At 37.5% G+C, this 22,128-nt stretch overlaps 1 protein-coding gene across 1 annotated transcript in view; it reads left to right on the top strand.

Moving 5' to 3' along the window:
• Nucleotides 1–4,631: 4,631 nt before the first annotated feature.
• Nucleotides 4,632–22,128, top strand: part of CFAP47 (cilia and flagella associated protein 47) — a 437,978-nt gene continuing 420,481 nt past the window's right edge. The window contains exons 1-2 of the mRNA XM_078364097.1: nt 4,632–4,870; nt 10,125–10,276. Coding sequence (XP_078220223.1) covers nt 4,658–4,870; nt 10,125–10,276 — 365 coding nt within the window. The 5' untranslated portion in view covers nt 4,632–4,657. The remainder of the gene's footprint in view (nt 4,871–10,124; nt 10,277–22,128) is intronic.

Genomic DNA, 22,128 nt, shown 5'->3' on the forward strand with positions numbered 1-22,128 from the left:
GTCAAATTATCTCTGTTTGAGATGATATGATCTTATATTTGGAAAAAAAAAATCTGAAGACTCCAGAATAAGAGCTACTAGAACTGATAAACAAATTTGGTAAAATTGCAGTTTGCAAAATCAACCTACAAAAGTCAGTAACATTTCTATATGCCAACAGTGAACAATCTGGAAAAGAAATTTAAAAAGTAATCCCACTTATAATAGCTACAAATAAAATTAAGTATCTCGGAATTAACCAAAGAAATGAAAGATCTCTAAAATTAAAATTATGAAACACTAATGAAAAAAATTGAAGGGGACACCAAAAGCATGGAAAAATATTCCATGTTCATGGGTTGGAATAATCAATATTGTCAAAATGTCCATAAGACCCAAATCAATCTGCAGATTCAATGTAATCCCTATCAATATACCAATGACATTCTTCACAGAAATAGAAAAAACAATACTGACATTCTTCACAGAAATAGAAAAAACAATACTTCCCAGCTACTCGGGAGGCTGAGGCAGGAGAATTGCCTGAACCCAGGAGGCGGAGGTTGCGGTGAGCCGAGATCGCGCCATTGCACTCCAGCCTGGGCAACAGGAGCGAAACTCCGTCTCAAAAAAAAAAAAAAGAAAAAACAATACTAAAATTTATGTGGAACCACAAAAGACTCATAGTGGTCCAAACTATCCTAAGCAAAAAGAAAGACACAGAACAAATCACATTATCTTACTTCAGATTATACTACAGAGCTATAGTAACCAAAGCAGCATAGTCCTGGCATAAAGACAGACACATAGACCAATGGAACAGAAGAGAGAACCCAGAAACAAATCCACATACCTACAGTGAACTCATTTTTGACAAAGATGCCAAGAACATACACTGGGGAAAAGACAGTCTCTTTAATAAATGGTGCTGGATAAAAAAGGAAGAGTTCATGTTCTTTGCAGGGATATGGATGAATCTGGAAACTGTCATTCTCAGCAAACTGACACAAGAACAGAAAACAAACACCACATGTTCTCACTCATAAGTGGTGTTGAACAAGGAGAACACGTGGACACAGGGAGGGGAATATCACATACTGGGTTCTGTTGGGGCTTGGGGTCTAGGGAAGGGATAGTGGGGGTGGAGAGATTGGGGAGGGCTAACATTAGGAGAAATACCTAATGTCAGTGAAGAGGGGATGGAGGCAGCAAACCACCATGGCACGTATATACCTATGTAACAATTCTGCAAGATCTGCACATGTGCCTCAGAACTTAAAGAATAATAAAAATAAATAAATGGTGCTGGAAAAACTGGATGTCCATATGCAGAAGGAAACAAGCCCCATATACCTTGTAATAAACAAATATCAAATAAAAATGAGTTAAAGACTTAAATTTAAGACTTTAAACTATAAAACTGCTACAAGAAAGCATTGAGGAAACTCTCCAGTGTACTGTTCTGGGCAAAAATTTATTGAATAGTACCCTACAAGTACAGGCAAGCAAGGCAAAAATTGACAAATACGATCACATCAAGTAAAAAAGCTTCTTTACAGCGAAGGAAATAATCCACAAAGTGAAGAGACAGCACACTGAATGGGAGAAAATAGTGGCAAACTACCCATATGACAAGGGATTAATAACCAGAATATATAAGGAGCTCAAACAACTCTATAAGAAAAAAAAATCTAATGATCCAATCATAAAATGAACAAAAATGCAAATAGACATTTTTCAAAAAGAGACATACAAATGGCAAACAGTCACATGAAAAGGTGTTCGACATCACTGATCATCAGAGAAATGCAAATAAAAACTACAATGAGATATCATCTTACCACAAATAAAATGGCTTTTATCCAAAAATCAAGCAATAGTAAATACTGGAAGGGACTCCTCATATACTGTTGGTGGGAATGTAAATTATTTAAAACCACTATGAAGAACAGTTTGGAGATTCCTGAATAAATTAAAAATTGACCTACCTTGTGATCCAGCAATCCCGCTGCTGGGTATATACCTGAAAGAAAGGAAATCAGTATATCAAAGAGGCAGCTGCACTCCCATATTTGTTGCAGCACTGTTCACGATAGCTAAGATTTGGAAGCAACCTAAGTGTCCATCAACAGATAAAGGGATAAAAAAATGGGGTACATATACACAATGGAGAACTATTCAGACATAAAAAGGAATGAGATCCAGTTACTTACAACAACGTGGAAGGAACTGGAGACCATTATGTTAAGTGAAATAAGCCAGGTACAGAAAGAGAAACATTGCATATTTTCACTTATATGTGGGATCTAAAAATCAAAACAGTGAACTCATGCATAGAGAGTAGAAGGATAATTTCCAGAGGCTGGGAAGGGTAGTGGGGGGCATCAGGAGAGGTGGGGATGTTTAATGTATATTAAAAAATCATTTAAAAGAATGAATAAGACCTACTACTTGCTAGCACAACAGGGTGACTTGACTGTAGCCCATAATTACTTAATTGTACATTTTAAAATAACTGAAAGAATATAATTGAATTGTTCATAACACAAAAGCTAAATGCTTGAGGTGATGCCTACCCCATTCTCCATGATGTAATTTCATATTACATACCTGTATCAAACCATCTTATATAACCCGTAAATATATATATGTCTACCCACCTACCCACAAAAATTAAAAATGGAAAAAATTAAAAAGTCTTTATATGGCCATTATTTGAAAATAGAAGCCGAACAAGAGAGTTTAGAGATAAAGAAGTGATGCAAATATTAGAATATTTCATCTAAAATTAATAGTTTGAGTAGATAAAAGAATATATAAGAAGCCAAGAAGGTTTATGTATAGTTACTAAGGACAATGGATTGAGCTTTAGGCTTGCTGAAATTGTAGAGCTATGTGACATTCTGCCTTTGTTGATGAGAATACCAACAGAACAGAAAAACAAAATTGTTCTTCATTTGATTTTTATTGCCATATCTTTGGATTGTACATGGAAGTCCAGACTTGGGTTTTCTCCTTGAGAGTAAAAAATAGGGAGTTTTGAGACCTCTTTGGAATTTCCAATTTTTTTAGAAATTGATTGAAGGGCTTTGTATGAATTGTGGTCTTGATTCAGTCAAGTTATATGAGCCATTGTTATTTCAGTGCTATAAAATTGCCCTGCTTAAGGGCACAGGAATATGAATAGGATTTGTATTGTGATATAGTAGTAGCAACTAGTATAAAAATTCCAGCCATGATTCACATCTCCCACTTATTAAATCAAGGTATATAGAATTTTGAAAGATAATGTTGATGGTTTGCATCTATCAATTCCTAAGAATTTGCAAATAATAATCATCATCACCACTTCTGCTGTTTTCAACTACTGCCAGCAGTTCCAAGAAATGTGACTACTTGTCTTTGTATTTAGAGCTACTTACTAATCCTTGTGGAAAATGAAGCAGGAAATTCTTTATCATTACGGTACTGTGAGAACCTTTTTAAAGTGTTGTGGGAAAAGTTTTACTGTTGAAGAATGATTAACTGTCTGGCAGATGGAGAGGCCATTCTCCTCAGTGAATATAAAGTGTAGCAGCAAGGAGGAAATGAAAGCATGTGGTAGTTTTGAAACTCTCAGACAATAAAAGGACGAGGAGAGAGTAGGGACGTGGCAATGTGAATATGAGTTTGTTGGAAAAGTCCTCATCTAGCAGTGAAGATGTGTGATCTCTATCTCCCGAGCAACACCATTTCACAAATGAAGACCCTGGAATAGTTAACAAGGTTCCTAAAGCCTCCATATTCAACATGTGGCCCCTGAACCGGCAGCATTGTAATTACCTGGGAGCCTGCTTGTTATAAACACAGTTAGGCCTTGCTTCAGACATACTGAAACAGAATCTGCATTTTATAGAAAAGACCTAGAGGAGTGCTTTTACATTGTGTGTGTGTGTGTGTGCGCACGCATGCATGTTTAAAAAGATATAGGTGTCACAATATGCATACTGTTTGGTCAATTTTGAAATTTAATACTGTATAATGGATATCTCTTATGTCAACAAAGATCTACATTATTATTCATCATGAATAAAAGTAAGCTATATCCATAGCTACTGATTGGTATTCATATTAATCTAATATTTTAGTATTGTAAGAAATATTCTGATTCAGAAACACTGGCATAAAGGCCACTGGGCAGGACATCTAGGAGACACTGACTTTGCTTCTACATTTCTCCCTTTCTGTTATATCTTGCTGCCTTAATAGACCACGTGGGCACATCACTTTCACTGGTCTTTTTATTCTTTGTAAATTTAAATTTTAATTGGATTATAAGGCCAATTTACAGTGCATCTGTGGACCGATTGCTTTGAAATGCGTGGTACTTTAAACTTGGTCTTAAGAGAGGTTCAGGAAAATGCCCACTAACCCAGTGTGATTTTAATGTCTTGCTATGCCATGGCAAAGTGAGATGCCTCTGACGTTTGGGTTGCTACAGGTGTTTTTCAGTTACTCTGGTGACACCTGTGACCTGAGGGTTCTATTTGCGTAACAATTCGCGCAGCTTGGGGGGCGCCAATGAGGGCAGGGCTTGCAACTAGCGCTTTGCGTCCGATGGTTGCCTAGCGACGGTCTTCCGCGTTAATCCTTGATCGGTCAGATCCTACTCTGTTTTTCGTTTACTGAGAGGGCAGCTATGAACACCCCAAGGGGTTCCCTCGTCCCCCGGGGTTCCCTCGTCCCCCGGGACATTGAGAGCCCGGGGAGAGACATGAACCTGCGGGTAATCCCGCCTGAGCTGAGGTTCCTGGACGCGACGGCCGGGAGTGTGTACCACCTCTCGTTTGTTGTTCATAACCTTGGCCGCTGGAACCAGAAAATCCGGTTTGAGGAGCCCACCAAGCCACAGGTGACACACTAAGGGGTGCTGGGAGCAGGACGTTGTGAGAGCGCCTCCTCACTTGGCGTCTCTCTTTGCCCCAGGGAGTAGACATCTGCCTCCTGCCGGGATGGAGGAAGAATTGGGCTTCCCGGGAAACAGTGAGAGGTTTCTGTGTGTCTGCTTTTCTTTTTTTCCTCTTTGTTTTCTCTTTTGTTAAGGATTAGGAGATGGAAAAGACAGGGTGGAGAAAAGCTGATCTAGAGCCTCCCCATTTCTTCAACCTGGGTTTAGAAACTTCTTAACAATCCCCAAATATGTGCAACTTGGTTTTATGATTTTGTAGTTGCCTTAAGAATTATGAGAACAAAATTCTCTATTAACTGCGCTTTGAGTCACAAAGTGCCTGATAACTCCAGGAGCGGTAGGATTAGTGGAAAGGTTAATTATTTCACATTTTAACAAACATTTGTTAAGCACATGCTATATAACAGGCAATAGACATGAGGAATACAGAATGGGCACAGCCCTGCCCTCACAGAACTTTTAGAAAGGAATGAAGGGGTTTTAGTACAGATCTAACCATCACGAAAGTTAAAGTTTCTATTTTCTAATATAAAAGTCGGAAGAATTTCCTCTGTGTATCACCATGTTATTTTACATAATGTATGTGAATGGATGGTTATTAGTTCAGTATGATCACATTTTTGATATAGGAAACATGATGAGAATTTTTGAAATATAAGCAATAAATAACTGAAAATTTCAAGAGATGGCCCTAATGATAAATATTGTTGAATACAGCTTGACTTATATGTAGAAATAAAAAGATGTCCATTATTTTTAGATTAAATTTACATGTATTTCTTTGTATATATGTAGAAAAACCTATGTTAACGATTAGAAGAGCAATGAGAAAAAGGACTTCCATGTTATAATTTTATTCTGTTAAAAAATTGGTGTATTGACTGGGCGCGGTGGCTCAAGCCTGTAATCCCAGCACTTTGGGAGGCCGAGGCGGGTGGATCACGAGGTCAAGAGATCGAGACCATCCCGGTCAACATGGTGAAACTCCGTCTCTACTAAAAATACAAAAAATTAGCTGGGCATGGTGGCGCACGCCTGTAATCCCAGCTACTCGGGAGGCTGAGGCAGGAGAATTGCCTGAATCCAGGAGGCGGAGGTTGCGGTGAGCCGAGATAGCACCATTGCACTCCAGCCTGGGTAACAGCAGTGAAACCCCATCTCAAAAAAAAAAAAAAAAAAAAAAAAAATTGGTGTATTATTTGCCGACATGAAAGTGCACACATCTCAAAAGTAATGTTTGATGAATTTACAAAAAACTAAACGTGTGTATGTGTGTGTGTAAATAGGTAGATAGATGATCTCCATTAGCTACTACCTGGATCAAACAATAGAATATGTCCACCACCCCATAAGATCACCGGGGCTTCCTCCTTACAGTACCTGGAGTAATCACCCTGCGGAACTGACCACTATTCTGATTTCTAACACCATAGATGAGTTTTCCCTTTCCTTGGCTTTCATATAAATGGAATTATGTTTTAATGATTTTTATATTTAAATATTTTTATTAAAAAGTATATCTCAAGAGACTATTAACTCCTCTTTAAATCAAAAAGTACTTGCTTACTCCAGATACTGTAAAATTAGGGAGAAGCGGTGTTATTTCACTATATTAGCACATATTTATGGAACAATTGAATGTGTATCTGAAAATACTTTCTTTTGAAATTCAAGCTGGTGGTAATGTTTGGATGTGGACAAACACTATTTTATGGATGTTCAGGAAATAATTGTATGGATGGTTTCTGTGCAGTAACAAGAAAAATATTATAATTGGTTGTATTTTGATTTTTATCTAGGGTATAACGGAAAACAATTTATTCCATAGGTCTTGACATTGACAAGAGAATATCCGGATATGCTTACTAGTTAGAAACCAATATCAGTGTAAATTTTCCTTTGTTGCAAGACTATGAGATGCACTACTGGTCCTTCATAGGCATAAAGGGAATTAGATAAATTGTGAAAACTGCATCTTGGGGGGGGAAGGGGATAAGAAAAAGTGAAAACAAGGTGCTGTGGAAAGGTCATTGTCATCATCACTATTGTAATTACCCAGAAAATGATTCCTCTAACATACAGCAGTGCTCGTTTTCCACCCAGACTCAAGAACCTGCATTGACCCTATGTATTGAATACCCACTATGTGCCATAGGTTGCTGGTAGAAAAATAAGAAGACACATACTTTTAATTGTGTGCCAATGTGAATTTGAATTGTCAATTCAAATAGAATTGATAGTACTATTACTGATTTTCAAGACCATCCTTCAATCTCACCAACATTATTAATCTAAGAATGATTTTATGGCTTGTGTAGCCTCTGGTCTGGTCAGACCAGTCTTACTCATAACTGCCCCCTCTCCCTTATGACAGACCTCTTTTTCTTCTTACCCACATTTTCTTTTTTTTCTTTTTTTTTTTTTTGAGACGGAGTTTTGCTCTTGTTACCCAGGCTGGAGTGCAATGGCACGATCTCGGCTCACCGCAACCTCCGTCTCCTGGGTTCAGGCAATTCTCCTGCCTCAACCTCCTGAGTAGCTGGGATTACAGGCACGCACCACCATGCCCAGCTAATTTTTTTGTGTTTTTAGTAGAGACGGGGTTTCACCATGTTGACCAGGATGGTCTCAATCTCTTGACCTCGTGATCCATCCTCCTCGGACTCCCAAAGTGCTGGGATTACAGGCGTGAGCCACCGCGCCTCCGGCCTGCACCCACATTTTCATTCCCTGTCATCTGCAATAATTATCCCTTTCAAAATCCCATCCATCCTTTAAGGTCAATGTAAGTCCTCATTTTCTCTAAGACGTCACTCATTATTTTTCTTCCAAATTATTTCTGACATACTGGATACCATTTTCATTTACAGACATTTCTTATAGTTTGAATTTGTGCCCTTTTGCCTTTTGGTAAATGTTAGTACTGCCTCAATTTTCAGCTCACAAACTGTTAAGAGTAGGGATGGTGCCTTGCACATACTTGCATCTCACTAAGAGTGCTCAGCAACATGCAGTTTGACCAAAAGCACGTGGTTCTGAAGTATTGGTTTTCCTTCTTGAAACTATAGTTTACTTAAAAAAAGACAGTCAAACCTGATACATGGATTTCCACCACCCAAAGGCTTATGTGGAAAATATTGTATCCCTTGTATTCCTTTTGTTCTATAATTGCAGGAGGGGTGAGGGTCGGAATGTGGTAGTTATGAGCTATCAGCATTGTTTGCTGAAAGTGTGAAGCTCCCAGATCAATGTTAATTCCAAATCACTCCCCTTCTGTATATCCTTAATTGCTGCAAAGCACTATTTAGACTCAGCCTCACATTAAAATCTCTGAATAATTATTTTCAACATAACCTCCATTGTTTCTGATTGAGGACTCTTGCCTAGGGAGGCTGGCTTATTATCTGCTTTCTGAGAGACTATTTTGCTTATTCTTGCTTCTGCCTGTGTCTGAACTATTTTTACACCTATAATAAGCACCTTCTTTGCTTCTTCTCCACCTTTAACATCCATTCTCTAAGACTAGGCAAGATACACTCCTTTCTAGCCCATAATAATCATGTCCTCTTATGGATTTTCATGATGCTATGTCTGTATCACTCATATGGCGCTTAACTAGTTCCTGGCTTATATTTAATTTTCAAGGGGTATATAGTCTGCTTCCTTAAAGAGATTATATATTCAGGAGAGGGACTCTTTCTAGTTGAAGGGGAGGAAGTGCTTATGATTTAGAGTCAGACAGATGTGTTTTTGAGTCTTCACTTCCTGAGTGACTTGAGACATTAATTATACTTTACATGTCCCAGTTCCCTCATCTATATACTGAGAGCCTTTACTATCAGCCTCACAGGACTGTAGAAGTGTATTTGCATAAGATAATAGATGTAAAATGCTTGACACATTATAAATGCACAACAGACATTATTTCTCTTTTATTCTCCCTTTATATTTTTCCTGGCATCTAGCAAATGTCTTACTAGAACAAAAGTGTTTTTATCCTATTTGTTATATTATTCTTTTATATTTCCTCCAAGTTATAAAGCTCAAATTGCCATGGATAAAGTATATTAAATATACATATATATGTGCATGTTGGTATATATTATGTATGGATATGATTGAGCAATATTTTTATTAGGTTGTTCTTCCTTTTTTCTGTATTTAGATTTTAAGCTTCTTAGACTAGAGGCCACGTTAGTTCTGTAAGTATCTTATATGTTTAAAGTAGCTCGTTAGCATTTATGTGTTTCTTAGCTAACTGCATTGTCAGACTCAAGTTGTGTACTCTTGAAAGCATACTTAAAGATCTGGAATTGGATAGATAAAAACATGAGCATTAAGTCTTTGTCTTTAGGTACATAAGACAAATGCCACGTTCTCTCACTTATATGTGAAACATAAAAATTCAGGTTCACAGAAGTAGAGAGTAGAATGGTGGTTACCAGAGGCTGAGGGTTGGGGTGGGTAGAGAAAGGACAAATGTTGGTCAAAGGGTACAAAGTTTCAGTTAAACAGGAGGAATTAGTTTTGGTGATCTATCACACAGCAAGGTGACTATAGTTAATAATAATGTATTGAAGATCTCAAAATTGCTAAAAGAATGGATTTTAAATGTTCTCAGTACAAATAAATAAATGATGTGATAGATATGTTAATTAGCCTGATTTGCTCATTCCACAATATATACCTGTATCTGTACATTACATTGTATTCAATGAATATATACAATTATTATTTGTCAATTAAAAATAAAATTAAAAGGCCAGGTACAGTGGCTCATGCCTATAATCCTAGCACTTTGGGAGGCTGAGGTGGGCGGATCATGAGATCAAGAAATAGAGACTATCCTGGCCAACATGGTGAAACCTCGTCTCTACTAAAAATACAAAAAATCGGCTGGGTGTGGTGGTGCATGCCTGTAGTCCAAGCTACTTGGGAAGCTGAGGCAGGAGAATTGCTTGAACCCAGGAGACAGAGGTTGCAGTGAACCGAGATTGTGTCACTGCACTCCAGCCTAGTGAAAGAGCAAGCCTTGTCTCAAAACAAAAAAAGAAAAACAAATTAAATTAAAAAGTCTTTGCCATTAAGAGCAAGAATACAGCCTATATTTTGATAACACTCCTAACTATAGTTGCTCCTGTTTTTTTTTTTTTAAGCAGTTAATATGTATAATTTGATTCTCTTTCTCCCACTGAAGTTCAAACTTATGTTGACCAGTCTGGATAAAGAACTTGCTGCTGGCCTTCACATGACAGCTACAGTGGAATATCATCCGGATAAAGATGAAAACACTTCTGATCGAATACTTATTTCAATAGGAAGTAAATCAACAGAAATTCCTCTAATTGGGTATGTAATCTTCATAGTTCCTGCTGACACTTTGAATACTTTTTAAATAAAAATGAGGTTCAAAGTAATATTCTGTATTTTTTTCTGACATAGTTTCCTTACGTTGAACTGAAAGGACACATTTTTAGAAAATTGTAACCTCATTCTCTGTTATTTTTATTATAATAACAACATTCGACAATTGAATATATTAATAATTGGATTTTTGCAAACATTCACATTTTAATATAATTTTAAAGTATTGTCAGGTTCACTTCATTAAATTTTACATTAGGCAAATGTTTGGTGTCAAAAAAATCAAAATGCGATTCTACTGAGACTGGTTGAAAAATATGGATGGATATGAGTATAACAAAGAACCAAGTGACTGACATGGAGATTAACTTTGTTACAAATTATTTATTTGACCAGGATGAATGACGATTCACGTGTTGTTTTTATTTTATTTTATTTTGTTTTATTTTATTTCTGTCTTCAGGCTGGAGTGCAGTGGCACGATCTTGGCTCACTGCAAACTCCACCTCCCGGGCATTTGTTGTTTTTTAAAATCAAAAGTATATTTCGGTTCATGGTAAATTTACCTATCAAAGTTAGTGTTAAAATTTAAAATGTTTCTTTATTTATATCCATATATGTATGATTCTCCTTGTTTCCCTAGCAAAATGTGGTTTCCATAGGTGGTGTTCTTTTGCCTCTATTTATCCACCACCTGCAGAATTAATCTGGAATATTTTCTGCTGATTACATGGTATTAGATATATACCTTTTAAAAAATTCCCTTTTATTCAGGCCGGATGCAGTGGTTCATGCCTGTAATCCTAGCATGATCCTAGCACCTAGCACTTGGGGAGGCCAAGGCGGGCAGATGGCTTGAGCCCAGGAGTTGGAGACCAGCCTGGGCAACATGGTGAAACCCCACCTCTACAAAAATTATTTAAAAAATATAGCTGGGAGTGGTGGCACATGCCTGTAGTCTCAGCTACTTGTGGGGCTGAGGCAAGAGGATCACTTGAACCCAAGAGGTCGAGGCTACAGTGAGCCGAGATTGAGAGACTGCACTCCAGGCTGGGTTACGAAGTGAGACCCTGTCTCAGAAAAAAAAAAAAAAAATTCTTTCTTTTTCATTTCTATAAACTAAATGTAGATCCTCAATTATTTTCTTTCTTTGTGTTGTTGAGAAGTTCTGATTGAGCACATCATGCCGTTTTGCATAGGAATCAAACAGTTGACACATGGTAGGAAAAAAACAAGCTATTAACCCAGTATAAATATTTAATTTTCATTTTGAAATTTAAGCAGAGCCATTTTTGATGCATTCTGCACTTTGACATATCTATGACTATCACTCAGATTTGCTTGTTTGTGCTATGTATGGACAGACAGGTTCAAGATGCCTCTGTCCTTGAAAAAAGATTTTTTTCTTGTTTCCAGAGTAGATGACCTCTCTCATCAGAAGTCCATTTCTTACCACAGTTGCAATATAAGGACAGCACTGCCCCTCTTTTGGTGTGATGGACAGGGTTGAAGGAAGGTTTTGTGTGTGTGTGTGTGTTTGTGTGTGTATGCATTCTACACATTTTTTTATCACCTGTGTAGATTCTTGTATCCACCATCAGAGTCAAGATAGTGAACAGTTCCAATACCACAAGAAAATCCCTCCTGGCTCTATTACAACTATTTCTACTTCCCGTCTGCCTCACACCCATGATTCCTAAACTGTGGATGCTGATAATCTTCTATTTCTAAAATTTTTGTTATCACAAATATATTACATAAATTGAATCACACATTATGCAGCCTTCTGTTTTCTTCTTGCAGCACAATTTTTTGCAGCAAAATATTGCAGGAGATTCAACCAAGTTATTGAATGTATCAATATTTTGTTCCTTTTTATTGCTGAGTAGTATTCCATGATAAATATATCACAATTTGTTTAACCATTGACCTGTTGAAGAACAAAGGAACAGATTCTGTTTTTTAGCTATCACAAATAAGCTGCTTTAATATTCTTGTACAAGTTTTGTATGAGCATAAGTTTTTATTTTTTCTGGGATAAATGCTCATGAGTGTAATTATAGGGTTATATGGTAATTATATGTTTTGTTTTATAGAAAATCTCAAATTGCTTTTCAGAGTGCCTGTACCATTTTACATTTCAAGGAGTGATACATGAGTAATCTACTTTTATGATATCTTTGCCAGTTTTTCTGCTTTCATCACTATTTAAAAATTTTAGCTATTTTGATGGATATGTAATGAATCTCTCCATAGTTTTAGTTTGCATTGCCCTGATGACTAATGATGTTGACAACATATTTTCAGGTGCTTCTTTGTCATCTGAGTACCCTCTCTAGTGAAATCTCTGTTAATGTGTGTTTCTCATTTGCTAATTACATTGCTCTTTATTATTGAGTCTTGCAATTTCTTTGTATATTCCTGATACAAGCCTTTTGATGGTTACGTGGCTTGCAAATATGTTCTCCCAGTTTGAGGTTTGACTTTTCGTCCTTTTAACAGGGTATCTTGTAGAACAAAAGAGTTTTTGTTTTTTTTTTTTTTTTGAGATGGAGTCTTGCTCTGTCACGAGGGTGGAGTGCAGTGGCACAATCTTGGCTCATTGCAGCCTCTGCCTCCTGGGTTCAAGCTATTCTTCCGCCTCAGCCTCCTGAGTTGCTGGGACCACAGGTGTGTGCCACCATGCCTGGGTAATTTTTTTTTGTATTTTTAGTAGAGACGGGGTTTCACCGTGTTGGCCAGGATGATCTCGATCTCTTGACCTCCTGATCCGCCCTCCTTGGCCTCCCAAAGTGCTGGGATTACAGGCGTGAGCCAACAAAAAAATTTTTTAAAAACTGTTCAATTATGTCCAGCTTATCAATTTTCCTTTAATTGGTACTGCTTTTAGTGTTAGGTCTAAGAACTCTTTGCCTAACCCTTGATCATAAAGGTTGAAAATTTTCTCCTATTTTTAACTTTTAAGTTTTATATTTAAGTTTATGGTATATTTTGAGTTAATTTTTGTATAAAGTGGTTTACATTGAGGTTCTAATTATTGCCTATACGTGTTCAATTGCTCTGACCAAATTGATTGAAAAAAGCTATTTTTCTCCATTGTATTGTGTACCCTTGAAAATAATCAGTTCAATATAATCTGCATTGGTCTATTTCTGTGTTCTACATTTTTTTCCATTCATCCACATATCAATATGTTTGCGAACATCATGCTCCCCTAATTACCTTGGCTATACAGTAATTCTTAATATTATGTAGAGTAATTCCTCTTATGTTATTCTTATTTGTCACCATTAGTGTAGCTATCGAAATATCTCTATCTTTCCATATAAGCTTTAGAATAATCTTTCTTTCTGAGTCTGAAAAAAAGAAAGAAAGAAAGAAAAGCAAAAATCTTGCTGGGATTTTGAATATAATTGAGCTTAGCTTATAGATCAATTTGAGGAAAATTAACATCTTTACTATGGTAAGTCTCTAAAATATGAATGTGCTATGTCTTTCCATTTATTTAGGTCTTCTTTGGTTTCTTTTATCAGTATTTTGTGATTTTCGGAACAGACATTCTCTATATGTGTTGTTAAGTCTATAACTATTTCATTTTCTCTGGAGTGATTGCAAATGATATTGTGTTTTAAATTTTATTTCTTGTTGCTATATACAGAGAAGTGATTGATTTTTGTTTGTTGACATTGTATCCTCTGACCTTGCTGAACTCCCTTTTTAGGAGGTTTTTTGTATGTTTTTTAAGATTCCTTGCCATCTTATATGTAGATAATCATGTCATTTGCAGACAGGGATAGTTTGTGTGTTTTTTCCCATTCCAAAATATGTGCTTTTTACCTTTTAGTCTTGCTTTATTTCCATGGCTAGAGCTTTCAGTACCATGTTGAGTAAGAGTGGTGAATCTGGGCTTGGTGGCTCACATCTGTAATCCCAGCACTTCGGGAGGCTGAGGCAGGCAGATCACTTGAGGCCAGGAGTTCAAGACCAGCCTGGCCAACATGGCGAAACCCAGTCTCTACTAAAAATACAAAAATTAGCTGGGTGTGGCAGCTCACACCTGTAATCTCAGCTGCTTGGGAGGCTGAGACATGAGAATCACCTGCGACTGGGAGGCAGTGGTTGCAGTGAGCTGAAATCATGCCAATGGACATCAGCCTGGGCAACAGTGAGACTCTGTCTCAAAGAAAAAAAGAAAAAGAAAAGGAAAGCAGTGAAACATTCTTTCCTTTCTTCCAATATTGGAGGAATCACTCAGTCTTTCAACATTGAGTATGATTTTAGTTGTCAGTATTTTTAAATGGCCTTTATCAAGTTGAAGTAACTCCCATCTATTCTAAATTGCTAAGAGTTTTTTTTTTCCTTGTTGGAAAGGAGTGTTAAATTTTGTCAGATGTATTTTCAGTGTCAATTTACATGATCATATTTTGTTTCCATAACTTATTGATATGGTAGATTACATTGATTAATTTCTTAATGTTGAATCAGTCTTGCCCTTGTATACTTGAAATAAATCCCTTTTAGTCATCATGTTTCATTCTTTTTATATATTCTGAAATTTGGTTTGCTCATGTTTTATTAGGGATTATTGTGTCCCAGTTAATTAGTGATATTGGCTTATAGTTTGATTGATTGATTGATTGGTTTGTTTCTTCTGTATTGTCATTGTATGGTTTTGCTATCAGGGTAGTGCCATCTTCATAAATTGAATTTGGAAATGCTCCCTCTTGAATATTCTAGAAGAGCTTCTTTAATATTAATGGAAATTATTTAAATGATATAATTCTCTAGTGGAACTGTCTAGACTGTAGAATTTTCTTTCAGAATGTTTTAAATTATGAATTTAGTTTTTTTAAATTTTTTATTGCATTTTAGGGAATTTAGTTTTTTGATGCTTCTAGGGCTGTTCATACTGGCTGTGTTATTATGTTGGTTGAGTTATTGTAGTTTCTAATTTCCATGGAATTCTTCTAATTCTAAGCTGTCGAATTTATGATTTTACAGTTGTTAGAAATTTGTTCTTATTATTTTTAAATAACTGCAGCATCTGTAGTGATATCTTTTTTTTCATTTCTGATGTCAAACGTGTGTGTATCTTGTTCTTTTTTAAAGTATTGCTAGTGGTTGATCAACTTGATTGAATTTTTTCAAAGAACCAGCTTTCTGTCATTGACTTTCCTATCATTTTATTTTAAATTCCATTGATTGCTGCTCTCTATTATTTCTTTTCTTCTGCTTGATTTGAATTAATATTGTTCTCATTCTAGTTTTTGAGATTGGAAATTAGATAATGAATTAGAGACAATTTGTCATTTCTAATGTAAGCACATAATATTATATATGACCCTCAGCACTGCTTTAGCTGTGTCCGACAAATTTTTATACATTGTATTTTTATTTTGACTCAGTTCTATGTATTCAAAATTTTTTTCTTTCTTTTGAGATGGAGTTTCACTCTTGTTACCCAGGCTGCAGTGCAATGGCGCGATCTAGGCTCACTGCAACCTCTGCCTCCTGGGTTCAAGCAATTCTCCTGCCTCAGCCTCCCGAGTAGCTGGGACTATAGGCATGCGCCACCATGCCCGGCAAATTTTTGTATTTGTAGTAGAGACAGGGTTTCACCATGTTGACCAGGATGGTCTCCATCTCTTGACCTCATGATACACCCACCTTGGACTCCCAATCAAATATTTTTTAGAAAACTTTTTATTTGGCTCCTTGATTATTTATAAGTGTGTTAATTTCCACAGGTTTATTTTGGACATATTTATGATCATTAGTCTTTTCTGGTTGATTGATACTTTTATTATGTATAATATCCTTCTTTGTGCATGGTGATTTTCTTGCACTGAAATCTCTATTAGATATTAATGTAGCTTTTTGCCCTTTTTTTCTAAGTAAAATTTGCATAACTATTTTTTCTCCTGTCTGTTTACTTTCATCCTACTATGGCCTTGAATTTAAACTGAGTTTCTTCTAAGCAGCAGCATATAGTTGGGCAATGGTTCCCTTCCTCATATTTTTAACCCCTGTGTTTTGATTGTCGTATCTAGACTATTTATATTGAAGTTAATTTGTATATGCTGTAATGTGTCTCCTTGTTTATTTCTTGTTTTTTCATTGTTCTTTTTGTTTCTCATACTTCTGTGTCTCATTTTTGCATTCCTGTAGTTTAATTGAAGGTTATTCTAGGATTGCATCTTGATTTATTTTTACTGTTTTGTGTGTATCTCTTTGTATAGTTATCGTAGTGGTTTCTCTGGGTATTTCAATATACATACGTGATATAATATGCTAGTAGTATAAACATTTTGTCACTGTTTTAAGGTTTATTTTATTTATTTATTTTTTTAATTTTACCCTAAGTTCTGGGGTACATACATTTTGTCACTTTAAGTGAAGCTTCGTTTCCATTTGAGTCATTTTTTCTTTCCCTACTTTTAAATATTGTCTTGAGTATCTAAGGATTGATGATTCTTGTTTTCATCATCAAATATGATTTATAAAGCTTATAAGAAAAAATATAGCTGAATGTATGTAGCTAGTCTTTTGCTATTTCCATTCCCCCTTCCCCTTGCCCTTCCTTCCTCCCTTCCTCCCTTCCTCCCTTCCCTCCTTTCTCTTTTGTGAGGCAGGGTCTTGCTCTGTTGCCCAGGTTGGAGTTCAGTGGTTTCAACATGGTTCACTGCAATCTCAACCTTCTGCGCTCAAGCAGTCCTCCCACCTCAGTCCCCCAAATTGCTTGGACTACAAGCATGTGCCACTAACCCTGGTTATTTTTTTTTCACTTTCTTTCTTTTTCTTTTTCTTTTTTTTTTAAAGATAGAGTCTTGCTCTGTCACCCAGGCTGGAGTGCAATGGCACGATCTCAGCTCACTGCAACCTCTGCCTCCCCGGTTCAAACAATTCTCCTGCCTCAGTCTCTTGAGTAGCTGAGATTATAGGCTTGTGCACCATGCACTTGTAATTTTTTTGTAGAGGTGGGGTCTCACTATGTAGTGCAGGCTGGTCTCAAACTTGTGGCCTCAAGAAATCCTCCCACCTTGGCCTCCCAAAGTGCTGGGATTACAGGTGTGAGCCACCATGCCCAGCCTGCTCTATTTTTTTTTCTTTCTGATACTCCAAGATTCTCTCTTTTATTGTTTCCTGACTTTTTGAAGAACTTCCTTATATTTAATTTTTATGGGTACTTAGTATGTGTATATATTTAAGGGTTACGTGAGATATTTTGATACAGGCATGTAATGAGTAGTAATCACATCAAGATAAATGAGGTATCCATCACCTCAAGCATTTATCCCTGTGTTACAGATAATCCAGTTACAGTCTTTTAGTTATTTTTAAATGTACAAGTAAATTATTTTTTACTATCTAGTCACTTTGTTGTGATAGTAAATAGGTCTTATTTATTCTTTCTGACTACATTTTTGCAACCATTAACCTCCCCATTCTTCCCCACCCCCAAGTACTCTTCCTAGCCTCTGGTAGCTATCCTTCAATAGAAGGTTTAAATTAAATCTTCATGGTTTTAACTGTTTTAATTTTTAGATCACATGAATAAGTGAGAAATGAAATGCTTGTCTTTCTGTGGCTGGCTTATTTCACTTAACATAATGATCTCCAGATAAATCTATGTTGTTGTAAATGACTGGATCTCATTTTTTATGGCTAAATAGTAGTCCATTGTGTATATGTAGCACATTTTCTTTATTCATTCATCTGTTGATGGACCCTTGGGTTGCTTCCAGTTCTTGGCTATTGTGAATAGTGTTACAATAAACATGAGAGTGCAGATATCTCTTTAATACACTGAGCTCCTTTCTTTGGGTATATACTGAGCAGTGGGATTGCTGGATCTTACGGTATCTCTAGTTATAGTTTTTTGAGGAGCCTCCAAACTGTTCTTTTTTGTGGTTGTACTAATTTTCACTCCTACCAACAGTGTATGAGGGTTACCTTTTCTCCATATCCTTGTTAGCATTTGTTATTTTCTATTTTTTGGATAAAAGCCATTTTAATTGGTGTGAGATGGTATCTCATTGCAGTTTTGATTTGCATTCCCTGATGACCAGTGATGTTGAGCTCCTTTTCATGTGACTGCTATTTGTACCTCTTCTTTCAAGAAGCATCTATCCAGATTTTTTGCCCATTTTTAAATTGAGCTACTGATTTTTTCGTGCAGAGTTGTTTGAAGTCCTTGAATATTTTGATTATTAATCCCTTGTCAGATGTGTACTTTGCAAATATTTTCTCCCATTCTATGGGTTGTCACTTCACTTTTTGATTGTTTCCTTTGCTGTGCACAAGCTTTTTTACTTGATGTGATTCTATTTGCCAATTTTTGATTTGGTTGCCTGTGCTTGTGGGGTACTACTCAAGAAATATTTGCTCAGTGTAATATTTGCTCAGTGTAAGAGTTTCCTGGGTGGGTCCAGGGGTACCATCCAGGAACAAGGGACTGGGGTAAAGTACCTTAGAAGTCTACCTATTGTACTGTGACCGAATTGGCACTCAAACCTCAAGACACTGTTCTTCCCACTCTTTCCTTCCTTTCCCAGAGGCAGAGGGGCCTTACCCTCTGGCCACCACCACCAGCGGCTCACAGGGAGTACTGCCAAGCTTACTGCTGATGTTCTCTTAAGGCCGAAGTTTCTTTAGTCAGCTTGTGGTGAATGGTGTTTGGCCTGGGACTCACCCTTCAGGGGAATGAGCCCCCTTATGGCCCAGGGCAGGTCCAGAAATGCCATCCAAGAGTTAAGTCCTGGAATTAGGGTCCCTAAAGTCCTGCTTTGTGCTCTATACCTCTGTGGCCAAGCTGATACCTCAGGTACTAGACAAAACCCTTTACCTTTTCCCTCCACTTATGTCAGATGGAAAGGACACTTATATCAGGTGGCTTGCCCTGTAGCCACCACAGCTGGGAATGTGCTGAATCTCACCTGAAGCCAGCAAATTTCCAAGTGTCACCCAAGGCCCATGGCACACTACTTAGGTATCACTGCTGGTTATTCAGGGCCCAAGGGCTCTTTAGTCAGCATGTGATGAATCCTACCAGGACTGGATCCTTCCCTTCAAGGCAATAGGTTTCCTTCTGGCCCAGGGTGTGTCTAGAAATGTTATGTGTAAACTAGGGCCTGGAAAAGGGTCCTCACAGCTCTGACTGGTGCCCTGTCTTACAGTAGCTAAGCTGGTATCCAAGATTCAAGACAAAGTCCTCTTTATTCTTTCCTCTTCTCTCCTCCAGTGGAAGGAAGGGGTCTCTTTTGGAGCCATGAGCTGTGCAGCCTGGGGTTGGAGAAGGGTTGGCACAAGCACTCCCTTAGCCAGACCACCTGGTGTCTTAGTAAGTTGTGTGTCTCCCCATGTCCACTGACTTTTACCCCAGTTAAGCACCAGAACTCCTCTAGAAGTTGCAGTCCTTGTGGCGTAGATTGCCTTTCAAGGTTATCTGGGGGTCCTAGACCATGTTAGCTCATGGTAGCAGGGCTTGCTAGAACTCCAGTAATGACCACTGGGATGGGTGATTTCTCTCTGGCTAGGGCTGGTTTAAATGTTCCTCCCATAGGCAGGCATCAGCTTAGTTCCCCTCAGTTTTACTTTCTGCTGTGACAGGGCAGCACTGAGTTCAATGCAATTTCTCACAACTGTCTTGCTCTTCCTCTTTCAAATGCACAGATTCTCTCTCCGTGTCATGCATCCACTGCTGGGGTTTGGGGAGGGTTGACAAAGGTGGTTCGAAACTGTGTTTCCTATACTCTTGAATGCCTCTTTCAGTGATAGGAAGTTAAAACCATGTACTGTGGGTGCTCACCTGATTTTTGGTTCTTATGAAGTTGCTTTTTTTTTTTTGTATAGATAGTTGCTAAATTGGTGTCCTTGTAGGGGGGATGATAGGTGAAGCCTTCCACTCAGCCATCTTGCTCTGCCTACTTGAAGAATGTTATTTAGGTGATCTTTAAGGGTGTGTTTGCTAGTGACAAGTTCTTTTAGTTTTTCTTTGTCTAATGTCTTTATTTCTCCTTCATTATCAAACATAGTTTTAACAGATGTAGAGTTTTCAGTTGACCGTTTTTTTTCCTTTCAGTAATTGAAAAATATTGTTTTTTTTCACATTTTTTTAAATTGCATTTTAGGTTTTGGGGTACATGTGAAGAACATGCAAGATAGTTGCATAGGTACACACTGCATAGGCAGTGTGATTTTCTGCCTTCCTCCCCTTCACCTGTATTTCTCCCCATGCTATCTCTCCCCAACTCCCCATCCCCCACTGTCCCTCCCCTATTCCCCCCAACAGACCCCAGTGTGTAGTGCTCCCCTCCCTGTGTCCATGTGCTCTCATTGTTCAACATCCACTTATGAGTGAGAACATGACTTCCTTCTGGACTCCATGGAGTCAGATGTGATATGTACATTCATTTAATTTGATGTTTCTTTATATGGAACACATTCTTTCTCTCTGGCTGATTTTATGATTTTTGTTTTTATCTTTTGTTTTCAAAAGTTAAATTATAATATACCTTTATGTGATTTTCTTTGAGTTTATCAGGCGTGGGTTCACTCAGCTTTTGAATTTGTGTGTCAGTGTCTGTTGCCAAATTTTGGAAGTTTTAGTCATTATTTGCACTTAACTATCATTTCCGCCTTATTATCGTTCTTCTCTTCTTCTGAGACTTCAGTGATGCAAATATTGGATCATTTGTTGGTGTCCCACAGGCCACTGAGGCTTTACTCATATTTTCTCTTGTTCTCTCAGTTTCTGTCAAGTCTGGGTGAATTCTATTAATTGAACTTTCCTTTCACTCATTTTATCTTCTGTTATCCCCATTCTGGTATTGTGCTATGTTTTTATTTTGGTTTTTATATTACTCAGTTCTGTAATTTCCATTTGATTCTTTTTTATAACTTGTATTTCTTTGCTGAGATTTTCTATTTATTCACTAGCTTGAAGAAAACTTGAAATTGCTTGTTGCAGCATTTTCTTTTGTTGGCAGTTGCTTTAAAATCCTTGCCAGATAATGTCAAGCTGAAGTTCATCTCGATTGAAATTGGTTGATTTTCTGCTCTCATCAAAATCGTTATCTTTTTGGTTCCTAGATGACAGGTGATATTTGGTTGAATGCTAAATGTTTTCTCTGTGATGATAGAAGATTCTGGGTCTTATTTAAACCTGTTATTTTAACAGGCAAACACCCCATTAATGTTTAGCATGTTTTTCTTGGCCTATTTTATATGCTGTTGTTGTGATGACAATTTAATTTTCAGTATGCTTGTGGTATTATTTTGATCCATTTTGTTGATATGTTATCACTACTGCTCCCACTGTTTTCTGCTGGTGTTTACTGAAGGAGTGGAGGAATTTCTTTTTTTTTCAGTCCTGGCTGCCACGTCTCTTGGTAGAGGAGAAGTGTGGTGAGAACCCTATACAAGTACCCCCCTGGCTGCCCAGGTGCTCTGGGCAGATAGAGAGAGAAATCTGACTTATGGGACAAAGACGTTTGTTGCATTGGGCCAGTTGCTGTATCTAGATCTCTTGGAGGTCCTGCTCACTTTTCCAGGTTATCTCTGATTGAAAAAGGAGGGGTTTGAGCCAGCAGTGACAAAGAGGCTTTTCAGATAGAGCTGCTTGCAATTGCTGGTTTTTTTTTTTTTCCCCTGGTTTTCTAAAACCAACTTGGTGCCTTTTGACAGAAAACTCCTTTTCTCAGGAGGTGAGCTCCTCTTCTGCAGGATCTCAGGCCTGGAGTAGGAGAGTACTTCCCCTTGTCACTTACGATTGGTATACCTCCTAATTGATCCCCAGGCTGGCATTGTCTGGCTTACCTGGTGTGTTCAGTGGGGCT

The sequence above is a fragment of the Callithrix jacchus genome, chromosome X (genome assembly GCF_049354715.1).
Source record: "Callithrix jacchus isolate 240 chromosome X, calJac240_pri, whole genome shotgun sequence".
In the NCBI taxonomy this organism is placed as follows: Eukaryota; Metazoa; Chordata; class Mammalia; order Primates; family Cebidae; genus Callithrix; species Callithrix jacchus.